At 37.6% G+C, this 25,987-nt stretch overlaps 1 protein-coding gene across 6 annotated transcripts in view; it reads left to right on the top strand.

Annotated features, from left to right (window-relative positions):
- Window positions 1-2,581: 2,581 nt before the first annotated feature.
- The window catches only part of LOC306889693 (vacuole membrane protein 1-like), a 38,303-nt gene continuing 14,897 nt past the window's right edge, over window positions 2,582-25,987 (top strand). The window contains exons 1-4 of one of the 6 annotated variants that reach the window (XM_079448901.1): window positions 2,582-2,961; window positions 14,629-14,703; window positions 17,085-17,189; window positions 18,643-18,733. In XM_079448901.1, coding sequence (XP_079305027.1) covers window positions 18,719-18,733 — 15 coding nt within the window. In that variant the 5' untranslated portion in view covers window positions 2,582-2,961; window positions 14,629-14,703; window positions 17,085-17,189; window positions 18,643-18,718. Of the gene's footprint in view, window positions 2,962-14,628; window positions 14,704-17,084; window positions 17,190-18,623; window positions 18,748-25,987 lie in introns of all 6 variants that reach the window. The other 5 variants (XR_013786219.1, XR_013786220.1, XR_013786221.1 and 2 more) reach the window with 5 other exon arrangements.

Below are 25,987 nucleotides of genomic sequence, written 5' to 3'. Positions count from 1 at the left end.
GGCACTGTTGCCTTGGCATCTACAATGACCCTGGCAGGCATAAGGCTTGCTTCTCTGGATCATCCAGGTCTGACTGAGTTACAGTAATTTGCAAAACAGCAGAGAACGGCATCTGGCAGGGCGATCGGGCAAGACAAGCGATCGGATACGACTATGAATTAAGATTCTTCACCTGTCATTGCTTGTTTATCTCAATCTTTTGTCTCAAAATTGTCATCTCACTCCTGGCTGAAAGGCATTTCAAACACTGATTTTTTTACTTTGTTCTGCAGAACCCCTGAATATATGACTGAATGAATGGTGCATCCAAAACCTTCAGGCTATCTTTTACTGTATTAATTTACTTTTCCAGAAAATTCCATAGTTGTCTTTTCAAATACCATAAAACGTTACTACAAATAATGTTTTGTTATATTCTATTATACAATATATATTTAAAAAGGAAAAATTACATTTGATCTTTTAATTTCCAAAACATTTTCAAATGAATCCATATAATCATCCTTGAAAGCAGCCACAGCATTTCTCACGCACTAACAATGAGATCTTCATGCGGGCTGTATTGTTTGCCAAGTAGTTATTTATTAAAATCCCCATGGATTACTTTCACAGATCTTGTTTCAGTTCTGTCAAAAAGGTTTGAAATGGCTTTTAGGTGGGTAAGACTTCTTGCAAAACAGCCCCGGGTATGTAATACCAGTAGTTAAACACTTAGAAGAGCTAGGGGCCTCATCGTGGTTTCCTCCCACACAGCCGAGTGCGATAGAGCGTGTGCTCTACGTGCTCTTCAAGAGTACATACACACTGTTCATGTAGGCCACTTTAATGTTTACATAGTAAAATGTAAAATATGCTGTTGTATAATGCCATGTGAAATACATTGAAACACGTGGTACAGAACTCTCTCTCTTTAACCTATTTCTTACTTCCAGCAGTGATAATGTCCAGCTTTAATTGCACTTGAACTGGCAAGTCTGATCGGAAAAACACATCTTTCATGAGGGAAACTCGAGTCGTCTCTCAGTGTGTGGGAGCATTTAATCAGGCGAGTCGCTCTGACTTGTAGTACTTGTGTGGAAATGATTCTTATATGACTAAGTCTGGCATTCCCGGACCAGGCGTCTGGCTTTTCCAAAACTACATCTCTAATGACGCAAGTAACCGCTGAAAAATAGGCCAGGTGATGCTCCGCTCCCCTAAGATAAATCTTATTTAGTGACAGTGGGAAACTGATAGTTTTCAATAATGAAAGTGCGGAAAAGTACAAGCTATTATAGGCAAGACAGGGTGTTAGTTTTCGCTATTGGATTAATAGGAAATATACAAGGTGTGTTAATTGTTGTGGATCATGTCAGCACAAACGTAGAAAAAGCAAAAAGGTGAGAAAATTTAAGGTGAGATGATGGTGTTTAGACGACATAGGCCGGTTATGCTTTTTGAATGGGGAGGTTCTTCCAGTGGCTTTTTGCAAACCATAATTTATGATGTCAGGATGTTGGTCTTATTATAAAGATTTATTGTAGATCTTTGTTTGTAAATGTGGTTGCGTAATGTCCTCTCTAGCTCAACATATAAACATGCCTTGACATCTCCCTGCCTCCTCATGACAACCAGCTCTTATTATTGCTAAATCCCTGACATTATGATTTAGCAGAGGTGAATTTGCACTTTTTACCAAGCCTGTTTAATCACTTTCTACCTGTAAACATTACATAATGTATAAAACACCAGTATGCAAGCCCAATGGGACTGTGGCAGCAAACAAACAAAAAACAGCAAGATGTTTAAGTAGAGGAAGCTTCACTGGAATTCACTGGAAAAGCGCATTTACTGTTCCGTTTTCCTGGAATTCCAGTGATGCAGATCTCTTCCAGAAACCTTCAAATGTCTCCATAACATCTAAACCCACTAGTTTCACTATGACAACAAAACAGCCTGCCCTCTTCACCAAAAGACGAAGAGACCCAGAGGAACAAATGTTCAGATGTTGTTCTTTATCTCTTGAGACTAATGGACTTTCATTTAAGCATTCACTTTATTTCTGTTGTTTCTTTAACAGGAGAAGCAAATAAGACATTGATGGCATACGGTGAGAGTGCGGCGCTACTGTATAAAATAATTTGGAGCACCGACGTATTTCATGAGAAATCTGGGTTCATACTGAAATCATTTACTTTTGATTGCAGACATTGGAATTTGGCAAATCTAATCATACTGTGAGACATTGTTTCAACCTTTTCTGCAACTATAGGAGACACATGTGGGACCAATAAGATGTTCTTCTCATGAGAAACATTTACAGCAATAGCTTCATCTCTATGCAATCTCATATGAATAATTGTAATAATAAAGTTGTGTCATATAAGTGAGTTTTCTTTCTGAAGACAAGTCATATACGTAAAGGAGAAACAAACGAGAAATAACAGTGGATATAAATGAAACAGAAAGCAATGTGTGCACTAGATGCAGTGAGTGAGTGAGTGAGAGAGTGAACGAGCGAGCGAGTAAATGAGAGAGAGAGCAAAAGGAACTTGTTGCCCCTTGTTGGTGTTATGTAAGACTTGGCCTGCTGTAGCAGAATAACACTCTCAGTGCTTTGAACTCTGGTACCCTAGCTCCGACCACCCCTCTCTGTAACAGCGAGAACTCACACTGAGGTGCTCTCTCTCTCTCTCTCTCTCTCTCTCTCTCTATCTCTCTCTCTCTCTCTCTCTCTCTCTCTCTCACTCACTCACTCACTCTATTTCCCTCTCCCTTCTCTGCTGTGTCGCACTTTTCTTTCTCCACTTATAAGCTGTGTTTCATTCTTGTTCACAATCCTCTTCCTTCCACATGTCTGCCTGTCAACCTGACGCATTGATGTACATCTCTCGCATGGAACGTTCCTGAGGAAGATGTTATGGTTTATTTACTTTCTCGCCTCTGCCGGACATTGACCATTTGCACACCACTCTGTATCTAGTAAGTACCTGCACCAGCTCAGTGTCATACCAATGTGTGCTTTTAAAAACAAGTATAACTGGATTCCTGGGAGTTGCACGTGTTTTGCGCTGCATGGGTGCATTTTAAATGCGACATACGTGCGCGCGTCTTTCTGTTGGAGCTGAATGCACATCTTTTGGGATGTTTGTATAACGATCCTGCGTTGTCTCGTGTAAGTGATTGTATAACCCAACTATTGCTTCCTTGTTGCTAATGCATGTGTGTAAACAACGTATTTTGAAAGTGAATCCACGTGCACGCGTGTGTCCGCACTGTGTGTGTTTGTGGCGTGGCTGGCTGATGTTTGCAAGGTGTGCGTGTGTGTTGACAACGGGTGTTTGGTTCGGCTGTGTGTCAGTCGGACACCTTGTTTGGGGTCGGTTGCCATTTCACGAAGCTATTGGAATGAACGAACCCCTTGACCCGAGATTTAGCTGAGGACACGCCCCCTCTTACAGACGCACGTCCTCTGTTTCTTGTTCTCTCTCTCGCTTTATTTATTTCTCCTCCTTCTCTCTCTCTCTCTCTCTCTCTTTATTTATTTCTCCTCCTTCTCTCTCTCTCTCTCTCTCTCTCTCTCTCTCTCTCTCTCTCTTTATTTATTTCTCCTCCTTCTCTCTCTCTCTCTCTCTCTCTCTTTATTTATTTCTCCTCCTTCTCTCTCTGTCTCTCTCTTTATTTATTTCTCCTCCTTCTCTCTCTCTCTCTCTCTCTCTCTCTCTCTCTCTGTGTGTGCTCCCGAGGGCAGCTCGATCATTTCGATTCTCCTGATGCTGTTTTTCTCACTATATTTCGTTTATTTTCGGTTATGCAATAGGGAATTAAATGTAGGCTACTTATTGGGATTTCTTAATTGTTTATTCGATTAACGCACACAATTTAGTACCTATAAACGGGAATTTCGACTTGAAATCTTTTGACAGTGTTTACTAAAACAACTGGTTTTAGGGACTTTCTGTTGTTAACATCATTACAGTAGTTTGTCGTTGAACTGTGGGTGAATCGTTGAATCTTTAACTAAACGGATTCGTTTAATAATCATGACTATTAGTTTAAAACAATCTGCAAATCGTGACGTATGTCATTCAGCGTAGGTGTGTTCTGATTTGTGATCTATTATACAAACTATCGCGAGAGCGTTTCAAGGGCATGCTCTCGAATCGCTCTCGCGGGACTGTGATGTATTACTTCGATTGGTCTGCGCAGCGTCGCAAGAATACGAAGCCACCTTTAGCCAAAATGAATTTCTAACCATCTAGAGTTGCTTAAGATGCTGCTAGACGGGTTTCTTACAAATGCAATTTTGGTGTTTATTTTAATAGAAAATTGCCATTTATTTCTATAATTTATAATACTCTATAACACACTCTGATGTCATAAGATCCCGCTTCGCCTGTTACTGTATATCGACTGCATCAATTCCAAACATCTTAATCAGACGTGAGTTTATTTAAGCCTCTGTTTTGACACACAGGTGCTAGCAGGGTCACAGACAGAGGCTTTTAAACATCTGGTAGACTTTAGTGAAGGCCAGCCTAGTTCTGAACATCCCCGTGCGTCACGCACTCACTACGCTTTCACTGTTTCATTTGGCACTGATCCCTGGCTTCAAACGGAGAAAGAATGTACTAGAAACTTCCCCTGGAAAGAGCACTTTCCTGTCTTAATGTAATCGGAGAAGTATTTCGGACTTGTTTTTTCCTCTCTTTTTACTATTTGGCACGTTAGGATGATTCGCTTGTTATCTATTAGAGCTGTAGCGCCATCTAGTGGTTATGTTTGATAACGTCACAGACGAACCCAATGACCTCTCTTAAACGTTGAGGTTTAGGGGGGACGTATAAACCGATGGGGGTTCTTGATAGTGTACGGTGTGAGCTACAGAATGTATAGATTAAGCATTAATTCACGGTGGATAAAATCTTTAAATGTGTTAATGGACGACGGTTCAGCGATCGGTAAGTTGGTGCATTATTGTTAAAACCTTGCTGTGAGGTAGACAGTCACGAGTATAATTTCACTTTTTATTGATCTTTGTTATATCGCGTCGCCTTTTCGGTGTTCTGTCCAATCGTGTAAGAAAATTAAACCCTTCTGTGTGCCAATGCATGCATACACTTAAAAGCAAAACAAATACAAAAATGATCGATCGGTGATATTAGATAAAGTAACAAACTGAAATGAAAGAAGGAATAAGCCAATGAATGGATTAATAAACTTGCTGGATTGTTTTGTTAATTAAACAGAACGTTATTGCTCACCTTGCGTCGATTTGTTTATGTCATCTGTTGTCCAGAAGATGGCGCCATTGACCAGTGTTGATGTCACGTTCGTGCTCTTCGTCTGATAACTGAGAGCCAAAAGTTGTAATATTTTCTAAAGGGCCCCACAGTGTTTTGGAAATCATTGGATTTTAGTTTTCGTCTGTATTGCTTTAAATTGATAAATTCACCTTTTATTAAAAGTAATGAAATTCTGTGAAGAGACATGATAAGAACATGGTCAAGTTTTTTTAAACTGTGAAAGTACCATCTTTGCTGTCAAAGATCAAATGTTTTCTGTTGGGTGAGGTCATTGCGGATCTGGTTATGTGATATGAGGTGTGTGATCGTATGTCGTCCCTTTATTTCATTGAAAAAGGTTTTGTCATATAAACCAGTTTTACTTGAGTAAGGACAGGATGTGGCGAACAGCGTTTGAACGTGTTTTACACACATTTACTTTTTATAATGCACATTTATTTATTGTTATATTTTGATTGAGAATTTGGAATGAACATCCTACCACCTTAACGATCATCAGTACTATGTAATGTAAAAGATCACATTTGTTTTACTGTACTGCAGTGATCGGCACCTGGATATTTGGAATAAAAGATTATGGATGTACAGAGTCATATACCTGAAACAGCTTTCCTGTTGCTCAGCTTTCCTGAGCATGGCGAAAGCAACCCAAAGGAACATGGGTTGGATCCCAGGGATCGCACATACTTCGAAACAAATGTATAATAGGATAATGCAATGGAAGTCAGTATAATGCGATGGAAGTCACTTTAGATAAAAGCGCCTACAAGATGCATAAATGTCAATGTAAATATACATTAAAATTTTACGTGGACGATGAAAACGTAGCAGAATTTTAGTTAAATTAGAGTTTTTCGTCTAAGAGTTTTATTTTAATTTTATAATTGCATATTTGATTTTGTCACATAAATAAATATAAAGAAATAGACTAAAACCTCTGCTGTATTAGGAATTCAATGATTTGGTTGTAATTGTAAAGTATAAGAATAAACAAATGTATAGAATAATCGTGAATGTAATTCAGGTTAACTTTTGTTGTACTCGAATTTTATTTAGTTTAATAACAATAATAATAGTTGAAATAATCTGACAGGTTGGTCCACAATTGTCGTCAAAATAAAGTCACACTTCAAAATGCTATGTTCCTAAAAATAGACTTTTTATAAAAAATATATTATTTCTTTTGATTTATTTGTATTATTAATGAATTTAGCGATTTCTTTTTAGGTTTTAATTTGTTATAGCTCAGCTATCATTCAGTAATATTTTCAAAAATAATCTTTACTCTATTTTTTTTAAAAGAAACTCTTGTCAAGCAGAGGGTGAATAGTTTCATTATTTAAAGATCTTCACATTCCAATATTCTTCCTTTTTGTGTTTTAACTCTTTGAAATACAGAACATGCATAAGAGCAGGACTAATATATCTTTTTTGGCAACCCTATCGCCAGTCCTGTCACATAACATCATTAATCACTGAACACGGCATTCGATGAAGATCTTTACAAACTTTGGTTCTTATGTCTCTTTTGTCTGGTATCTGAATTTTGCATTCACTGCTCATATGAGTCACAGCTCGATCCCAGCATCTCTCTTTGTCTGTCTCTGTGGGAGGCAGGACGACATGTACTCTACCCCCTCTTAGGAAAGTCAGTTGTTCTAACTTCAACCAGCCTGCAATCTCACAGACCTTTGAACCAGCTCCGCTGACCGCCATTTTTGTCAAGTTGTAAATATCGCACTCTGTCCCTCTGCTGAGGCGCAAACGAAACTGTTGTACTGCTGGACTGTGATGTGAATTGGCCTTCGAACAACCTCACATACACTATGAAATCAGATGACTATACTCACTGTAAATCTATATCATGTTACTGAATGAATGGGATGTTAATATACACATATCATGGTACATGCCTTAAAACATGGTATTGCCATGGTACTTTGAACTTTATCATTTGTAGTTTATATACAAGTAGTAATTTATTGTCATGAATCATGATAATTGAGACAAATGTTTTGTCATTTGCTACTATTAAATGAATTGCTGTCAGAATAAAATGACTGCATTAGCTGTGTTAAGGTCAGCCTGGAAATTAACACTCAACTATAAATCAATTTAACCCGGTATAAAAAACAATATGACACTTTATATTTTAACATTTGCACTTGAGACGTCATTTTGAAGATTCATTGTACTGTATGTGTGTGTGGTACTTTGCCTACAGCTATTTGCACAGCGGTTCTGCGATGTAATTTTGCCATAATATGCTTGGAAACATGTTTGGGTAGGAAAAAGCTGTTTGTTTATTGAATTGGTCTGATTTAAAGCTTTTTCTGTTTCTGAAATAATGCACCTGGTTTCCATCAATAAAAGGATGTGTGATGTATGTCTATCTAATACTCTCCACCAGCACGTTATATTAGAAATCGCTTATTGTGTTTAAGGGGTTTGTAGAATTAAAATGTGCTAAAGACCTTAAGATAAAATTGCGATTACACCCTGAAGTGCTCTAAAAAATGTCATCGGCTATGACAATATAAATGTCAGGGTTGGGTTAGTACAGATATTATGTTGCAGGATTTACGGCCAAGAGGCTTCATCGTCTGAAGAAGGTGAATTTGATCTTTGAGAAGCACAACTATTCACAAACGCTCAAATACACTTTGCTGAAAAGTGAAAAACGAATATTGTGGATTAAATATTTATACCCTTATACACATGGTAAAGAGTGACAAAGAAAATAGTTCCTGTTCGTTTTTAATCGTGGCGTATTTAAAAAAAAGACAACGTTCAGAACATTTAACATTTGTTGTCTGTTTTGTTAACATTATGATGTTAAAAGATGGTGGATTTTATTGCTATTCTTTTGTGCTGTTATTACTATTTTGTGCTGTTTTCACTATTTTGTGCTATTCTCTTACAATGACAAAAATGTATAGGCTGGTTAATAAAAGTTACAAAACAAATAAGTACAGAAGTCGCATATACAATAAAAAAATCTAAATGGAGCTTTAAATCTACAGTAAATGGAGACATAACTTACTATCATAAACTTATTTATTTTTATTGTAACCCAACAATACTTCTAAATGTTAGCATTTAAAAAACTAAAATTATGCAATTATCTAAAATATATATATATCCTTTTTTTGTGATGTCCCTGGAAGGTTTTGATTTATCTATCATCTGAAGGTATTTTTTACATCTCTTGGCATAAGCAGGTTAGAAAGTCACATACTTAATGTATATATAGTATAGACTTATATATGAGCTTTTCAAATAAGTATTTTAGAGAAGTATTTTCACAAGTTATTTATTTGTGAAAGTTGTATATTTAAGGATATTTGTGAGAACATTTGACATTTTCTATAAAATGTGTTAAAGTCCGCACACACACAGAGAAAAACTATTGACCATGACTTTGTCACAAACTGTGATGAAGCCTTTCTCACTTTATCAAGAAACTCTCAAGGGTCATAGTCTCTATATACCACACCTCCACCAACACCTTACCACCTGCAGTCATGCTCTTAAAACCCATTGCCCAGGTGCAGCAGATAGACGCTCGCACACCTCACCCCTCTTTTGCCACACAATGGCCCTCTAATCGTGCGTGTCATTCTGGGTTGTGGGCGGGTTTGAGTTGTGAGTCAAATCTGTACCTGCTCAAGGCCCTGAAACCACGTTTGAAACACACGAAAGGAAACTGCCGATTCATACGGGTGACAGGTGTGAATGTGTGTGCAGACGTGCTCGTCTCTGTGCTAAAGGTAAATGTAGTTTGGCATGGGCATCTGTCTTAAGATCTGTTCTTTAAACTTTAATTCAACTTTTTCATCATTTCAGTAAAAGTCTTATTGGTGTCAAATCCGGGACTAAAGCTTTGACTTTTACGTTATGAATGGAACAGACATTTTTGCATGATTCATTTCTCTCATTTGCTAGTAGGAAAGTGACACAACATTCATTCCATGACTGAATTACCGACAAATTTCAATTGTATTAACTTTCATGTGCATGTGTTTTAGTTTTCTTGAGTGTTTACTTTTGTAATTGTGTTAGTACAGATTTATTAAATGTATACTAATAAAAAAACAAGTTTATACTAGAAGGTAGTAACATTAGATTACATCAAAAATGATAACATTAAAAGTTTAGCAAGTTCCAGAGTTGAATCTGGAAAACACATGCTAGTGCAGAGATTAAAGAGTTAAAGAGACAGTTCACCCTTTAACTTTCTGGTAAATTCTTGTTGTTTTCTCACTCTCTTGTTATTTCAAAGCCGTATGATTTTCATGTCTGATGGCCACATAAGACGCCAGACAGAATGTTCCCTCTGGTCTTTATGATACAGTGAAAGTAAACGGTGATCAAAAACAAATCATAAAAGTATTATAAAGTCAAGCTTTGTGTGAGACTTATTCAGTGAGACCTTCCCTGCTGTAGCACTCAGATCTTGTTAGATTTTGTGCAAAAATTGAATCCTTCATGAGAAAAAAAAGCACTGATTAACCCGGCATAACAATCATGATGCATTAACAACTACCGGTAAACACACTCAAGCATAACATCAGAGCTAGTTGAAACTGGTGGGCATGGCACTGACTAGTAAAGCCTTTTCTTTTCGCTGCCGGGAAGTTGAGGTGTGATGTTCGTATCTGTGCGCTTTTGGTCTTCGTTTTTTTTCTTGTGTCACCAGAAAAAAAGAAATTTGTAAGAACACAGTAGCATGTAATCGTCACTTTGAGGATTTGCAGAATCCTTCTTAAGAATAATTGATAGTTTGCTTGAGGTCAATAAATGATGTAATGTTAAAGGACTTTTGTTCTGCGTAGTCTTTCAGTACGCTTCCTGCCCTCCTGAGAGATGAAAACAAATATGGGTGTAATTATAGGAGTTCTCATTGTCAAAGCTTTAGATCGGCTTGTATCATCAGTGTTACTTTTCTCTGTTTCCTGTCAATCAATGCATTTTGTGACCGGGGCTAATCGTCACAAGGGTTGTTTAATGGTTTTAGTTAAAAGTTTATGTTTACATTTTGTTTAATTTAGTTGTTAGATTTGACATTTTTGCTATTTAAATTTGTGTGTTAAGAATTGTTTTATTAAGTTTACTTTTAGGTTACAAAACTATCACAATGTGACAACTTACCCCATGTGTGTCACAGCATGAGTCACTGCATGTGTTTTCATGAGCTACACATTTTTTTCTAGAGATACATCGATGTATCTACCAATAATCGTCATCGGTTAATAAAAGCAAATTTTCACACTAAAGGCTATCGGCCGATAGTTTAAAAACAGCCAATGATCAGGACCTACCAATCATAAGGGGACAGGAAAATGCAACGAATTTGTGCTCTGTATATAGAAAATAGAAACATCGCCAGTTTAATGTTCAATATTAATGGTCATTATATTCATTTATAACTTAACAAGTTAAGAAATATTAATTTAATCTTCAGAATCGGCAGATATCACTCAGAATAGTCGCCTCTCTGTGGATAAATTTAGTATCGCTGCATCTCAAATTTGTCCTATTCATTTTTAATAACAGTAGAGATGTTTAATATATTTTCTAACCAGGATATTACAGTATGTACCCTTGGCTACAACATTTCTCAAATAAAAAATAGGCCCTAGTGTCTCCTATTTGTTTGCGGTCTTTCATACCTTCAATTTGTGGCCTTTTTATTTGGACAACCTTATTTCTTTGTCTGTGTCCAGTGGCATGGCAGTGGGTGGAGGGACTAGAATGAGCTCATGTGGTTTAAAATCCCACATTGATAAATCATGAACTAACCCCCACGCATACAGTCACAGATCCCCTCTACCCAACCACACATTACTTCAGCCCAGGGGATGCTGTCTCACAGTCACCTTCCGTACACATGCATACACAGATTTCAAACTGACATCCTATGATTCTGGGTAATTTAAGTAACCGTTCTTTGTCTAGTCTAAAATGATTGGGATGATGTTTTCTATACACTTCTGTACAAAAATGTGTTTTACAGAAGCACCGTGGGTGCCGCAAACACAATGATGTCAGCGGTGATCTAAACTAAAGTGATTATCCAAATAGGATGTTGAGCTTAAAGTGGAAATGTGTCATTTTTTATTCTTTGTTGAAGCACATTCTCCTAATGCTGCTTAATATGTAGAGAAAGCTGTAAGAAAGCTGTTTGTAGGGTTTTTTTTCCAAAACATTGCTCTGCATGTTTCAGCACCCCGACAGGATTTGATGGCTCAGCCAATAGCATGAGTTTGGGCGGGACTATTTTTTTCTAGCCAATGTCAGATGCGAATAGTTTTGATAGTGTTAAGAAATCCGTTTTCTTTACAATATCCCTTTTACAATATCAAACCAACTTCATTTAAAATACCATTTGGCAAAAGTAAGGATACATTTATTTTCATTTTATTAACGTAATTTATGAATTACAATTACAATGAACTTATTAAATTTAGCGGAAAAAATTCTCTAACTGTTTAATCTGATCAATTTAATTTTCAATAATTCAATTATTAACAAAGCCCAGCAGCAGTTGGAGAACTGACAGTTGCCAGTTCACAGATCATGAATGAGGGTTGCCAGATCCCAGGCCTCCCTCCCGTGTGACTGCACTTTTGCTCTGTTTGAACATGTGTGTACACTTCACTAGTGATGTGTAGTGATGTGACTCCACAAGTGGCTCGTCTTTATTGCTTGACCTGGGTTTCTGTGGGCAGCCACAAGAACGTCCGCTCTTTCATTTCCATTATCCCATCGCTTTGGACTATGTGCCGGTGTTCAGAGCAGACAGCTATTGTGGGGGAAAAAGAGAAGTATTAGGCAGTTTTATAGACTTGAGCATTTTTTTCACCGACCACGTAACTTCAGGCAGAGTAAACATCTCCATGCTTGGAGACTGTTATTCTAACAAAAGCAAAAATGTTCTTGCTATATTTTCATTCACTATCAATGTTGTTTTTGGTGAATGAAGGTGAAGTAGTCTTAGATTTTTGATCTTATTGAATGTCTGCGATTTAAAATGTACAGTTACAGTACTGTACAGTTATGTTGGATGTTATATTCAGAAGGTTTACAGATTGAATTTTTAACATTCATTTTAGTGAACAATACCTTTCATTTGCACACCTCATTGCCACAACAAGGCAAACTCATGTAATAAAATATCTGCACTGTTTGAACATCTACCAGCCCGACTCTTTGTATATTGTCTCTACACGCAGACAGCATTCCAAGACAACAACACAACTGAATGTAAAGTTAAAAAAAAGAACACAGGCAAAGACATTAATGCTGTTCTAAGGCACAGATGTTAAAACGAGGTGGATGAGCATTTCTCAGATTTACAAAGATCTTTCAGATTTACGGGGACCATGATATTTTTTTCAGTAGATGTATTGAGAATGAATGATTGTATTTAACAAATGAAAACGTTGCATCACATCTTTAAAAATGAAGAATTTATGAACTGTGCACAGCCGCAGTTAGAGGTGCGTGCTGTTTGTTTACCCTTTTATCTTACAGGCTTAATCATCGGTATCCGAAAAAGAGAATTCTTCGAAATAGCTAAAGAATTACAAAAGCTTTTTCTGGCATAACGGATTGGTAGAAACTGCACCTTAGTCACGTTGTGTAATAAGTTTTAGGGAAGTTATTGCTCAATATTAGGATTGCTGTGACTCATTGGTCCTATATGAAAACCATTGAAGAAAAGTGACAGTCTGGTATGATGAATGATGATTCAGACTTTTAGAAGCATTCCTTTACGGAGACTTATAAGCGGCCAGCGGCGTTATCGGTTATCACCTGCCGATGGCCTACTTGTACTGGAAGTCGGGGGCCGGGCCCTGTTGCAAAAAAGGTTTTTTGTTATGGCTTGTGTGTAGAATGTGCGTCAGAGAACACTCCTCTTTTACACCCTGTTAAACAATCGTTCAGTAAACTATACCTGCGAGAGCCCTCTGTTTACAGAGCGAATTGGCCTGTGGTGTCAGGTGCGTGTGTACATGTAGAAGCATGTAAAGTCTGTGTAGGAGTGTCATATTGTCAATTCAAACGATATAGTGCTCTTGGTTTGTCGGGACAGGCAAAGGGTTTATCATCAGCTGTGTTTGATGTGTTAAAACTTTCTTTTTTCTTAATGCGTTAAGTCGTACTACTGGAAACACAGAAAATTCAAAAGCAATACGCCAGCTGCATCATGTCCAAAATAATGTTGTACTTTTAATATGTTAAAGTGTAATGTTTACGAGGATCTATTGACAGAAATGCAATATACTATACATAACTATGTCTTTAGGGAAGCGTTATGTTTTTATTAGCTTAGAACGAGCTATTTCTATCTAAATACACCGTGGGTCCCCTTACATGGAATTCACCATGTTGTGTCTACAGTAGCCACATTTCGTAAATACGCTATCTCCTTCGGCAAGGAAGCGAAAACATGATGACATCTGTCTTGTGTCAGCCATCGTAACACTTTAAAAAGGGAGTGGGGAGGGACAGACTGAGTCAATGATTGCAATTCACAACTTCCACACTAGATGTCCCTAAATTTCATACACTGGACCTTATTTTAGGTACATTAGTAACCAAACACTGTCCCCCATTGACTTCCAGTGTATAGATACCAAACCGCTTCGACACTTCTCAAAATATCTATCTATTGAGGTCACCGGGCCACGCCACCTCATCTCCCCTCCCACTCTCATCATGTCTTCCTCCCTGTACGGAGCAACAGTTGGCTGGTGACACATCATTTCTGTATTTTTGATATGAATGGATTTCAGAAAAGCAGTGAGTGCCATAGTGCTTTTGCGTGTTTGTGTGCGTTTACAATGGAAAGTTGTCTGATGTCTTCTTCTCATAATGTATTTGACACAGGTGCAGCACTCGCCCTTAGCAACGGTCGTTTCTTCCCCAGAGTTTCTTTTTTCTCCTTTGATCCGTGGCTTGTTTCTGCCCCCTGGGTTTCCAATTATCACCCCCTAGTGTTTCTGCCTCCCACTTATGGCTTTCAAGTAATTGCAGGTCACATCATGTAATGCAGTTTTGACATAAAGTCATTGCCAAATAATGTTTCTTCGTGCCCTCTTTTTAATATGCATTTTGATGTTTTTTGTAATTACATTTGTAATGAACATCACTGGTTAATTTCCAAGTTTTGTTTTATCAATACTTAAAAGTTTTAGTTGTTTTTTTAGTAGATGCCTGTCTAGAACTTGCCTGAAGTCATGTGGATTTTGCTTGCATTATATACTGTATTCATTGACATTGAGTATACAACGTTAAAAATGTATATTTTTTAAATAATTCTACCTTTTTCTTCTAGGGTCCTCACAGAGCCCATGCAGAGGTAGTGGGGGTAGAGGCGTCTCTTTTGGCTCTCCTCTCTGAAGTAAAGCAGGTAGGGGAATCGGGCTTTCATGACTCTTGGCCTTTTCATCAGAGGGTCATGTTATCCTTTATTCAACCCCATGTTGTTCAAAACCTGTGTATGACTCTCTGTTTTGTGGAGTACAGAAGATTGTGATATGCAGAAAAAAAGTCGAACAGGTTTGGAATGACATTAGGGTGAGTAGATGATAAAATAATTTGTGTATTTAACAGTAGCAGCACAAGTAACATCATCAGACGTATTTGATCAGTGACCTAGAAGTTATTTTTGAAGCATTTGTACATCAAAACATTTCAATTAAATGATGGCTGTCAAATGATTAATCCCAATTAATTGCATCCAGAATACAAGTTTGTGTTTGCATAATATATGTCTGCATGTACTGTGCATATTATTCTTGTATTTATAAAAACATACACACACATGCATATATTTAGGATACAAATTAACAAACATTATTTTATTTATAATGTATTTCATTGGTAAATAAAATTAAATGCATGTAAATATTTCCTAAAAATGTACACATGTATGTTTTTGTGTTTGTAAATACAAAATGAAGATGCAGAGTACACAGACATACAGTATATTATGTAAACAAATCGTTTGACAGCCCTAAATACAATTTTCATGTTCAGAATTGATTTTGAATGCCAAATTTGTTGGTGTTTTGTCTGGTCACCATATTTGACCATGTTTAAATCCATTCTAGAGATGTCCCACCAATATCAGTGCAGAAAATACTATTACTAGATTCGGTCAGGTCTGCTGACGCTTCATATCTAAGATTCATGTGATTAATACTGAGGTCTGATTTCATTGAGGTCTTTTTTCTCAATGATAACTGAGTGCGGTGGGGAAAGAACCTGCCAGTGTTTGTGAATTTCCCCACTGCTGCTTACTAGCGGTTTCACACTTCACACATCAGACATGTGGTTTTGCATTTTTTTTTCTATGAGTAGTACACTCTGTGCTTCAGGGCGCACATGCACACACAAGGGCCAAAGAGGAAGTGATTCTATAGACAAGGCAAAGATGGTACAAGCTGAACTAGAAATGTTCTTACCATCCTTCCTGTCATGCAGCCCATGTATTATGTGCGTATGTAGGGGACTTGCTTACGTTGTGTTTACAATTGTGGCTTATCTTTTGAAGCCTTTTTTTCGTCGAAATCAATAGCCCAGTACTTCATTTCCCCTTCAATTGCGTAACCAAACTGAATTACAAGTACATGTTTTTAAAGCTAAAATAATAATTGTTGGAAAATGGTTCTTCGAAAGGTCGTTGGGAGGTTTAATACCAAAAATAATGAATCTGAAAAGGAAACATGTTGACTACCAGTAAATGATGCTCTTGAACTATTTTTCATCTTCCACTAATCAGAAATGAGAAGTGCTCTCTGTATCTGTGATGATATTATCAGCTAATGTCTGTAAACATGTTTTGTTATGTAGACTGTCTTCCGAACTATTCGTCGTACTGCAGCTAAAGCTCATTTTGCAGTCATTTTATCTTTCAACCGACCTCAGGTAAAAAAAAAATACACAAAAAAATGCTGTTGACAGTGTGGCGCACAGTGAAGTTAATGCAGTAAATAGAGTATACGTTAATTTTCACTTAGAATTTTAATGGCTTTTAATTTTCCTTCATTATGTTTTGGTTTTATTCCAAATGTGCACACAAGAACTGGTTATCTTATCGTATCCGTTCTGAGGTTGCGTATGACCTGTGTTTAGCTTTGTTTCAGTAAAAGAAGCAGAAAGGTGGGTTGGAGATCTGTGTCTTAATCAAAACACCTGGCAGTGCCAGACTGTCTGCCAGGCTCCCCCCACTCCCAGGAGACTGGCATTGCCGTAACCCCTATTTCCCACCTCATGGTGGGGGGGATTTTATTTATTTTATATTAATTGTATTTATGATAAATGCCATGGTTTCATTCTTTTGTAAAAATGTGTGGGTGAAAAACAGACTCGCCAAGTAAAGAAGTCAATCTTTTGAAATGCATTTACTTTGTAGATTGATTTTTGAGACATTTGTGACCCTTTCTGAGAATTCCAAACTAATGCCTCATAATCTGTTTATGAGATAATGAGCATCAAAGTTAGATTTCAACCAGCTTGACTATGATTTCGATCTTTGATATGGCCTTACTCAGTCAATTTAAAAGATATCAAGGTGTTTTTTCTGTAGAAAATGACTAGCCGTATTTTCCCAGACTGGGTCACATTTGTTTTGGACACTATATCTGAATGTGCATTTACAAGAAAAGTTCTTTTTTTAAATAATTGTACTCATTAGACAGCCATAATACAGCATTTTCAGCTATGTCTATGTCTTTAAAGGTGTATAAAGTCTTTAGATAATGAAGTGTTATGTTTTTATTAACTTAGAATGAGCCTGACCCTGCATGGACACCCCTGTCTCCGGATAGAAATCTTTGGTGAAGCGTGAAAAAGATCTCGCTGAACATACGCACACCAAACACGGGTTCAGAGGTGAGGATTCTCAAGGCTTATTTTCCAAACTAAGCTGCCTCGCAACGGTTAGCGATTGATTCCTAGAGTGTGCCACCCACACAACGCACATACACATACACACCCATCCATGCTGGTGGCAGTTTATCAGGGAAAGTAGATCTTTCCTGCCCTGCAGACCTCATCTGTTTCTCTACCACCCTGCTATAACCCCCCGTGGACATAACTGGGCTTTCTATACTCTCCACCCAAGGGGCAGGTGGAACACACACATACGAACACACCAAGTCACACACACACTAAGCAAACACCTCCTACCGAGTGGCATTGAATAGGACAGCTGCCCATGAGATTAGGGCCAACTGCTTTGTGAGTAATGCAGCGTCGGCTGCCATCAAAGCCAGTTGTTTTGAAGAGACAGGATATGTAAGAGGATGTCCAGATTAAATAACAGACTTATTAATGTCAACCTGACAACAGCGGGACACAGAAAAAACTACTTTTAAACATTTGATACACTCAGTTTTTTGTTGCCAGTTCATTAAATATGTATTAAAATGAGCTCACGCTATGCTCATTTTTTTTACATTTACATTTCGTGTCGAGTTAACTTAATCCATTGTAATATTTACTGTACTTACAAAAAGCATCATCTGCATCCATTTACACAGACACTGTATATTTACGTAATAATTATTTGTGACCCAGTCTGTGAAATTCAGGCTTAAGTCTCAAAATCTAATTCTAAGATAACAAGTGATTTCAGTTCTTGGAATTGTCTTACTCTATATTAAATATTAAAGATATTAAGATTAAATGTGCTCTATATCATGTAGGATGATTTTATATAGAAAACAGTAAATCACCAAAAACGACGTTAGCTGGGTTTTACAGACTGGGTCACAGTTTCCTTTCATTCATTAAATGTTTTTCAACATCCTAATTTTTAAGTTTTAAATAGAAACAAATGTGTACAATTGAATGACTTGTCAAATGGAACAGAAATACAACCTCGACGTGATGAGTAGGTTTAGCACAAAAAAATTGTATCAGATGTGCGGTATCAAAAATGGATAAGATGTCTGTTATTAAAACCTAGCTTCGTCTTTCTGGTTATTCTAGTTTGACCAAGAAAATCATGTTAAAAAGATGTGGAGTCATCCCATCCCTTACATCCCAGAATTTAAACACAACATTCGCTAAAACAGGCTTTTCTTCATTGTATCAGTTATGTTATAAAGCATTTTAGCTACTGCATGCAAATTCATAGGCTACATGAGAGGTGTGTATCTCTGTCACTGTACAGGTTTGAACCTTCTGAACAAATATACCATTCAAAGACATGTTGTTGCTTGGTACCCTTCTGGCCTGGAGGTAAAAGGATTTACGGAAAACCCATGTCATCGATTCAGCAGTTCATGTTTTATGCAGAGTCATCTGATGTCATTTTGGCAGCTTGTGTGTGTGTTCACAGGGTGTGAGAACCGTGATGGGGAGCTCCCTGCGTACTGCGTGGTTTAGGTGATGAAGACCATAAGATCCTAGCAGAGATGATGGGAACAATGGTAAGATTACTCAGGTGGGTCATATCACAATTATAGGCCCCTCCCTTCCCTGTGACCTTTCTGTCTGGCCTGTTTATTCCCCTCCTGAGGGAACAAGCTTTTATATCAGTGCTGCTTTTATTCTGTCCTGTATTCAGTCTGTAAGACAAACACAAGACCACACCCCCACTTTCCACTCTTTATTTGTGTTCTTACCCTCATTAAACTCTTCAGATATACAGTAGTTATTACTGCTTGCTGGCACTCACACTTAGGTTAGGGAGACCTTAGTTTAAACTACATGCACAGGCAAGCATGAATCCCATTTCCGTCTTCCGTTTTTTTTTCATGAATACCTCTGTCACTCGAATTACAATTTAAAGTAGGCATACACCACATTGTCACAATCCCATAATACTCCCAAGAAACTGCGCCCTACCTTACATTTAAAGGTGTTACACCAAGGAAACTTATCATATGGATCTTAGTAAACAAGCAAACATTTTTGTTGAATAATAATTACACAAATGTGATGGTAGAAAAAATATTGAGCTTTATTAAAGGGCCAGTGTGTATATTTTTTAAAGGATCCATTGACAGAAAGGCACTATGATATACATTATTATGTCTTCAGAGGTGTATTAAGACCTTACATAATGAAGCGTTATGCTTTTATTACTTCAGAATGAGCTATTTCTACATCTACATAAATCGCAGGTCCCCTTGCATTGAATTCATTATGTTGCTTCTACAGTAGCCCTTAACAGACAAACTGCTCTACAGAGCACATTTCGTTAATACATTATCTCCGTCAGGAAAAAAGGGAAACGTTATGTCATCTTAGCGCTACTGCGGCTGACTTAGCACTTTGAAAAGGAGGGGTGGAGTGAGCCGTTGGTTACAATTCACAACCTCACCACTAGATGCCGCTAAATTTCAAACACCGGACCTTTAAGAAATTGTCTACAATTCTACAAGCCTGTATTTTTATGCATAAAAGTATCTTTTTATCTGAAATGTGATCTACCACTGTCTAAATGCAACCAGTGAAAACATGCAGATTATGTTCATGTGTGCGTTCTGATGTGTTACGACAGACTTGGGTCTCTTTCTCACGAATAGGAAGTTTCTAGTCACTGCAGACTTACAGGGAACCTTTATCTTGTTTGTTAACCTCAAACCGTCAGCGATGGAACTCTGTGTCGTGACTCATGTGCTCACTGTGTTTCTGAATTACTCTACAGCCCAACAGCCAATCGTTTCACATACAAAAAATCTCTCTGTGATTACAAAACAGCGCTGCTGTTCCAGATTCAATCAAATCGACTGTGCACTTGGACAAAAACGTCCAAATAATGTTTGTTTTGGTATGATTTTTACACCACTGATTTAGGTATTGAACATATTCTTTAAGTGATAGAAAATTCTCTCATAATTTATTCAGTCTCATGTCATTTCATACAGAGAAAGATATTTGTAAGAATGTTAGCAATTTTTCATTGACTGCCATAGTAGGAAAAATAAAATGGTAGTCAAAGGTGCCCTAAACTGAAATGAAAAAGAATTCTTCTATGGAAGTCGATGATGTTAAAGAACTGATTGCTAACATTCTTACAAATGTCTTCTGTGTTTAACAGAACAAATACATTTTAACATGAGGGTGAGCAAATGATGACGGAATTTGTATTTTTGGGTGAACTTTCCCTTTAAGCTTTGCACTGTTGTTTACTCACCCAAAGCTCTCGCTATATTTTCCTTGTAATATATAAAACCGTTTAGCTTTATATTAATGGTTCTCCACTGGTTTTCCCAGGATTAAATAAGTAAACAAATAGTCTTAAAAAGCTAAATGAAATAAATTATTATCAAACAGGCTAAACCTTCTTTAAAAATTGGGAAAATATAATTGTCTCTTGAATTTTAAGTTACATATAGACAGTTTCAGCAGCAACAACATAAACAGACGTTATGTGTCCCAAAATTAACTTCCAAAGAGACCTCCGTAAATTATCTAACTATTGAGTAGTTTTAATTGAATTGAATACAGTTAATATGCAATAAAATATTCATATGAATTATGGAATATAAATATAAAAAACAGACAGGAAGTTAACGTCGGGTTAGCGTATGCGTCCGATGGTACCGCCTTTTAGGTACGTTTTTTTGTCTTCCCTTTTAAATAAAATCATACTCTTTTTACTATACTTCCTTTTTCCATTATTAGTTTTTTTGCTTTTATTATAATTTTTTATGACATCCTTTTTTTAGAACAATCCTGCGATCCACCATTTTAGAAGTAATGCTTTATTAACCTTATATTTGCTTTGTGTGTGTGTGTGTCTTTGAGTGTTTATGTGTTTGCACATGTTTATATTTGTGTTTGTCCTGTCCTCACATTCATAAACTACACAGTCAAAGAAAATAAAAAGGGCAAGTTAAGCAAGAGAGCATAATGAAAAGCAAGATATTCGGATAGACGGATGAAAAACTTGCTTCAACAAAACAAACATGTTATGACTTTATGCATTTTGTCCGACTGCTTTAAGATGCGTAGCCGTCTCTCTCCCTCTCTCTCTCTCTCTCTCTCTCTCTCTCTCTCTCTGTTTTATTCTGTCTGTCCCTCTCTTGATCTCTCACTCCCTCTCTGTCGCTATGAGTTCAGTCATTCCGGCGTTCGCGTCTGGGTCGCAGCATCTCTCTTTAGCGCTGCAGGATTGTTTCTCATTACATTTCCCTACAGTCCTCTCCTCTTGCGCCTCTCGTCTCAGTTGTGCAAACGGAGCCTCATATCCTCTGAATGAAGACGCATCCTCTGTGGCTTTTTAATTTTACTGAAGATTTCTAATGCTGTTTATCTGTGATTGGTCGCTCTGAATCCCATTTGTCTTTCAGAAATCATCCTTCGGTAGAGTCGCGATACAGGCGCCGATGAAACGATCTGACGCCGTACCTTTCTCCGAAGCGGATTTCAAAAGCTTATTTTGTTAAATGCCAGGACTGTTTAAAATTGAATACGTTCGAAAAGAGCGCAGTTTTTACGTTTTTCATCTTTTGGGGGAGCAAAGGAACTGGTTAAATGGGTCTTTGTGTGTGTTTACAACTGTGTGTGTTTTGTGTGTGTTTGTGTGATGACAGATAAAGCACTTTAAAAGAATGGCTTTCAGGGGTCCCCTGCCCACAGGTCAAGGGCATGGGATTATATGTCAAGTACCTGTGTCGTCATGCTGGTTTCTGATAGCACCGGATGTGTCCCACGTGTGTGACTGCACATGAGCCAGGCTGGCACGAAGCTGCTCCATACACATCATCAGCTACATCCGTTTTTAGCTACGAACAGCTGTGCTTTAGTCACTGAAATGGCATCATTCCTGATTTTTTCCTTCTTTTTATAGGATTGACATTCTTATATGTTCCATCTCTTAAAAAAACACACAAAAGAGGTGTCTGTTTGAAAGAAAGACTTATTTTTCTTCCATTGGACTAACAGTGTTTCAAAGCCAGGAAAAGGTAACATAGCTGTTTATTTATATTTATTTCCCAGCACTGAAAGGGTTAGGTAGTCTGTGAATTCTCCACTGCCAACTCCCAGGCAGTTGAGTAAAGTAACCCGATTCAGAGGCATCTGCGCTGGGAAGGGCACGTATCCGCCTGCCCTACCTCCCCCCCCCCGTTTCTCTCCTCCTCCCGTAGCTGTGGTTAGCCCCGCCCTTTCGTGTCACATGACTTCTCTGAAAATCCCTCCTCCCCCTGCCTCCCCCCATGTTTCCAGTAAACCGCTTGTAAGGAGGGGCTGAGTCAGTCTGCAACCAGCTTCCTTTTGACCACAGCTTGTTAAGAATTTGTCAACGTGGACTCCGGGCGCACATTTTTTTCCCCGTTTTGCGATAGATAGATTTGAATTTTTTGTCCCTCCCTGGAACGGTCTCTGGCTCTGATTACGTCAGGCAGCCATAATCACTTCCTGTGCTTAACCATAGAAAGACAGAGAGAGCACGTGTGGGGGGATCTCATAATGTACTTTGATATTTGGCGGCTTTTGTGGCAGACACATTTGTCTTGGTGCCTTTCTCAAAGGGTTTCATTCATAAAAATAAGAACGATATAATAACTGACGACCTGATTACGGTCTTCTGCTGGGTGTCCCAGCTGGCTGTTGGATTTTTCCGGATCGCACAGACTCACGGACCGATAAATTTACATTCCATGTAAACTGGAGCGATCCAAAAATAAGTTTCTAGACACCTCATAAGAATCTATTAGGTGCTTATTTTTTAAAGCTTTTTTAAAGTCTGTCATCATTCACTGTCCCACAAGTTGTTCCAAAACTCTATACATTTCTTTGTTCCGACAAACACAGAGAAATATATTTGGTTGAACCAAATAGTTCTTGACCACAATTGACTACCATAGTAGGAAAAATTTCGATGGTAGTTAAAAGTGCCCCAGAATTGTTTGCTTTCCTACATTCTGCTAAATGGCTTCTTTTGTGATCAACAGAAAAAAGAGATTTATAAAGAGATTTTTTTATACTATGTTAGTCAATGGTGGTCAATTGGTTACAAGCATTCTTCCAGAATGCAACACTTTTATACAGATTCGGAAGAACTCGAGAGTGAGTAAATGAAGACAGAAATTAAAAAATTTACAATACATTTTTTGGTGAACTGTTCCTTTAAGTGTACGATTGTCATCCGCTAGCCTCAGGTATATGTTGATGGTTTATGTATAGGAATGTTGCTATTGTTACTAAGGCGCCATTGACGTAAGGAGACCCTGGGGGAAGTCAGTCTGTGTAGGCAGTAACTTTAAAGCGCAGTGGAAAGAGGAATATTATGAGGTGTGACTGTAGATTAACAAAACACTTTTTCCTTTCATGTATATGCGTCAGTCTTTGTAACTTCTGTGTCAACGAACCGACCATGAACCCTGTGCAGTGCTTAATATATTACGTAAGTACAGTGTTTGATAGGTGGCTTTACAAAATTAAGGTAGGTCGATTTTAGGTCGATTTTGTTTAGATATACATCCTTAAAAGTATAATGTTCAAATGTGTTCCCTTAAAATTATGCTGAGCTTCTCCTTAGCAAAACAAGAAAAATAAAAGATGAACTTCAAGGTTTACCCAAAATTTGTAAATTCTGTCATCATTTACTCACCCTCTTGTCATACCTGTATGACTTTCTTTCTTCACAAAACACAAAAGAAGATATTTTGAAAGAAGAAAGTCATTCACTTCTACTGTATTATATGAACACAGAACCAATGCAAGTGAATGGGTGCCAGTTAACAACATTCTTGAAAATATATTATTTTTGCGTTCTGCAGAAGAAAGAAAGTCATACAGGTTTAAAATGACAAGAGGGTGATTACATGGTGATACAATTTTGAACTATTTGCCCAATGCATAATGTAAACTATCCCTTTAAAAATGGAAAAAGGAAAAAAAGTCCTGGAACGGCATCAGAGAGCTAAACTTGTCTCCCATGGTTTTACTGAAGGTACACCTTTGACGAGATCTCTTAAATGTAATTGCTGGTAAACGCCGCCCAAGGGACCGCTGGGTCAGAGCTGGTAAAGGCAGTGGACTGTGGTGGCTGAACATCTTGCCAAATGGAAATTTTCTATGTCCATAGAAAAAAAAGAACAAGTCCTAAGTCGTCTGGTTATTCATCCTTCATGTCAGATGGCCACTGTTGTGGTTAAGGAGGGATTCTTCCCTCTAGAATTATGAATATGTCACAAAGTCATGATTACATGTGTACAACTCTATAAAACTCCGGATTTAGCTCTCTTCAGTGTTCCGAGCTGTTAGGTTAAGGTTCGCCTATAACTCAGACAAATGACTAAGGAGAATTAGTCAGAATCGCGAGCAATACGGCATTGTGTCATTTTTTTTCAGTCTTCATAAATGAGTGATTGTTGGGGTCCGTTATGTAGGGTTTGTGGTTTAGCTTCGTCTATTCAGCATGTGCAGCTGGATGATGGGTGAATCGTGTTCACAGATGTCTGGAGATAAAAGATACCTTTGAAACAGATAAGGCATTTGTAAGTGGACCTGAATGCAGTGATTTAGTCTTGACATTACTCAGCACTTTCTTGTGACCGTTTGAAACTGACTCACCGCTCCGAGCAGAATGATGTGTTTGTATGGGGATGGGCATGAATGTGTCTCCTCTTGGCACTCTTTAATAAAACACTTTGATCTTGTGATTTAAAGCTGATCCTGCACTATGTCTGAATAAAAGACATTCCTATCTTACCATCCTGACATCCTTTAAACAAATGTCCGGTTTAAAAACCGAACAGAATCTATAGAGAAGAAAAGCAGTAGGATGCTTTAAAGAAAAGAAAAAAACAGTGGAATGCAATGTGCTGTTGCTATGTGTCCAAACAGTCTTTGTGATTGGACAGAACAAATTTGGTATTTTCAAGTTCGTCCAATGAAAACACAGTTGTTCTGGCCGGTCCCCGTCAACCCCTCCCTTTTCTCTCCTGGCAGCTTTTCTTGGACCCATTTGTTGTCCATATTAGGTCTGATTTGGTAAAATCCCCTCCCATGCCCCTGATAGTTGTATCAAGCACTAATGTACTTTTATCTCCGGCAGCAAGATGCTTTTTCAGCATATGTACAGTAAATGAATTAAAGATGATGTCATTGGGCCATGTCATCAATATATTAATTGGATCAGCCACCTGTCAGCAATTTTACAGTAACCACGCTTCGCAGTATGATCCGTGGATATTAAACACTTATTTTCGATCATGCGATGCAATTGCAGTAATTTATGAGTACACACGAAATGGATTAAAAATATAACAAATATAAAAACATGTCGATACGGAGGTAACGGTTATCTGTTTTTAACATTTGCACAATAATGACTAAATGCTTACTGAAGATTCAAATGTAGCATGTTGTCACTTTATTATCAATACATTACAAAATGTATTTATTTCTTAAAAACATCACTCTTTAGCTTACTATGACCTAAAGAAAATTGAGTTATAATATATCTTTCGAAAGAACATTTAAAATAAGATTTCTGTTCAATTAAAGCTTTTAACTGTTAGCTATTACATTTTATTAACCCATGGATATGTACCTGGTCTGCCCTTCCACTTAAAGATTAAACAACATGTCAAGTGACTTCAATAATATAAATTAAAGCCTGATTGTTTGTCAAAAGTATTTCGGCTTTATATCTGCTGAACATTAATGCTGACACGGTTTCAAGTAACCTGTGAAATGTTTTCATAAGAATATTCCAGTATGTC

The sequence above is a fragment of the Barbatula barbatula genome (assembly GCF_947034865.1).
Source record: "Barbatula barbatula genome assembly, chromosome: 24".
Lineage (NCBI taxonomy): Eukaryota > Metazoa > Chordata > Actinopteri > Cypriniformes > Nemacheilidae > Barbatula > Barbatula barbatula.
The sequence above is the reverse complement of the archived record's forward strand: the minus strand, read 5'-3'. Positions and strand labels throughout refer to the sequence as shown.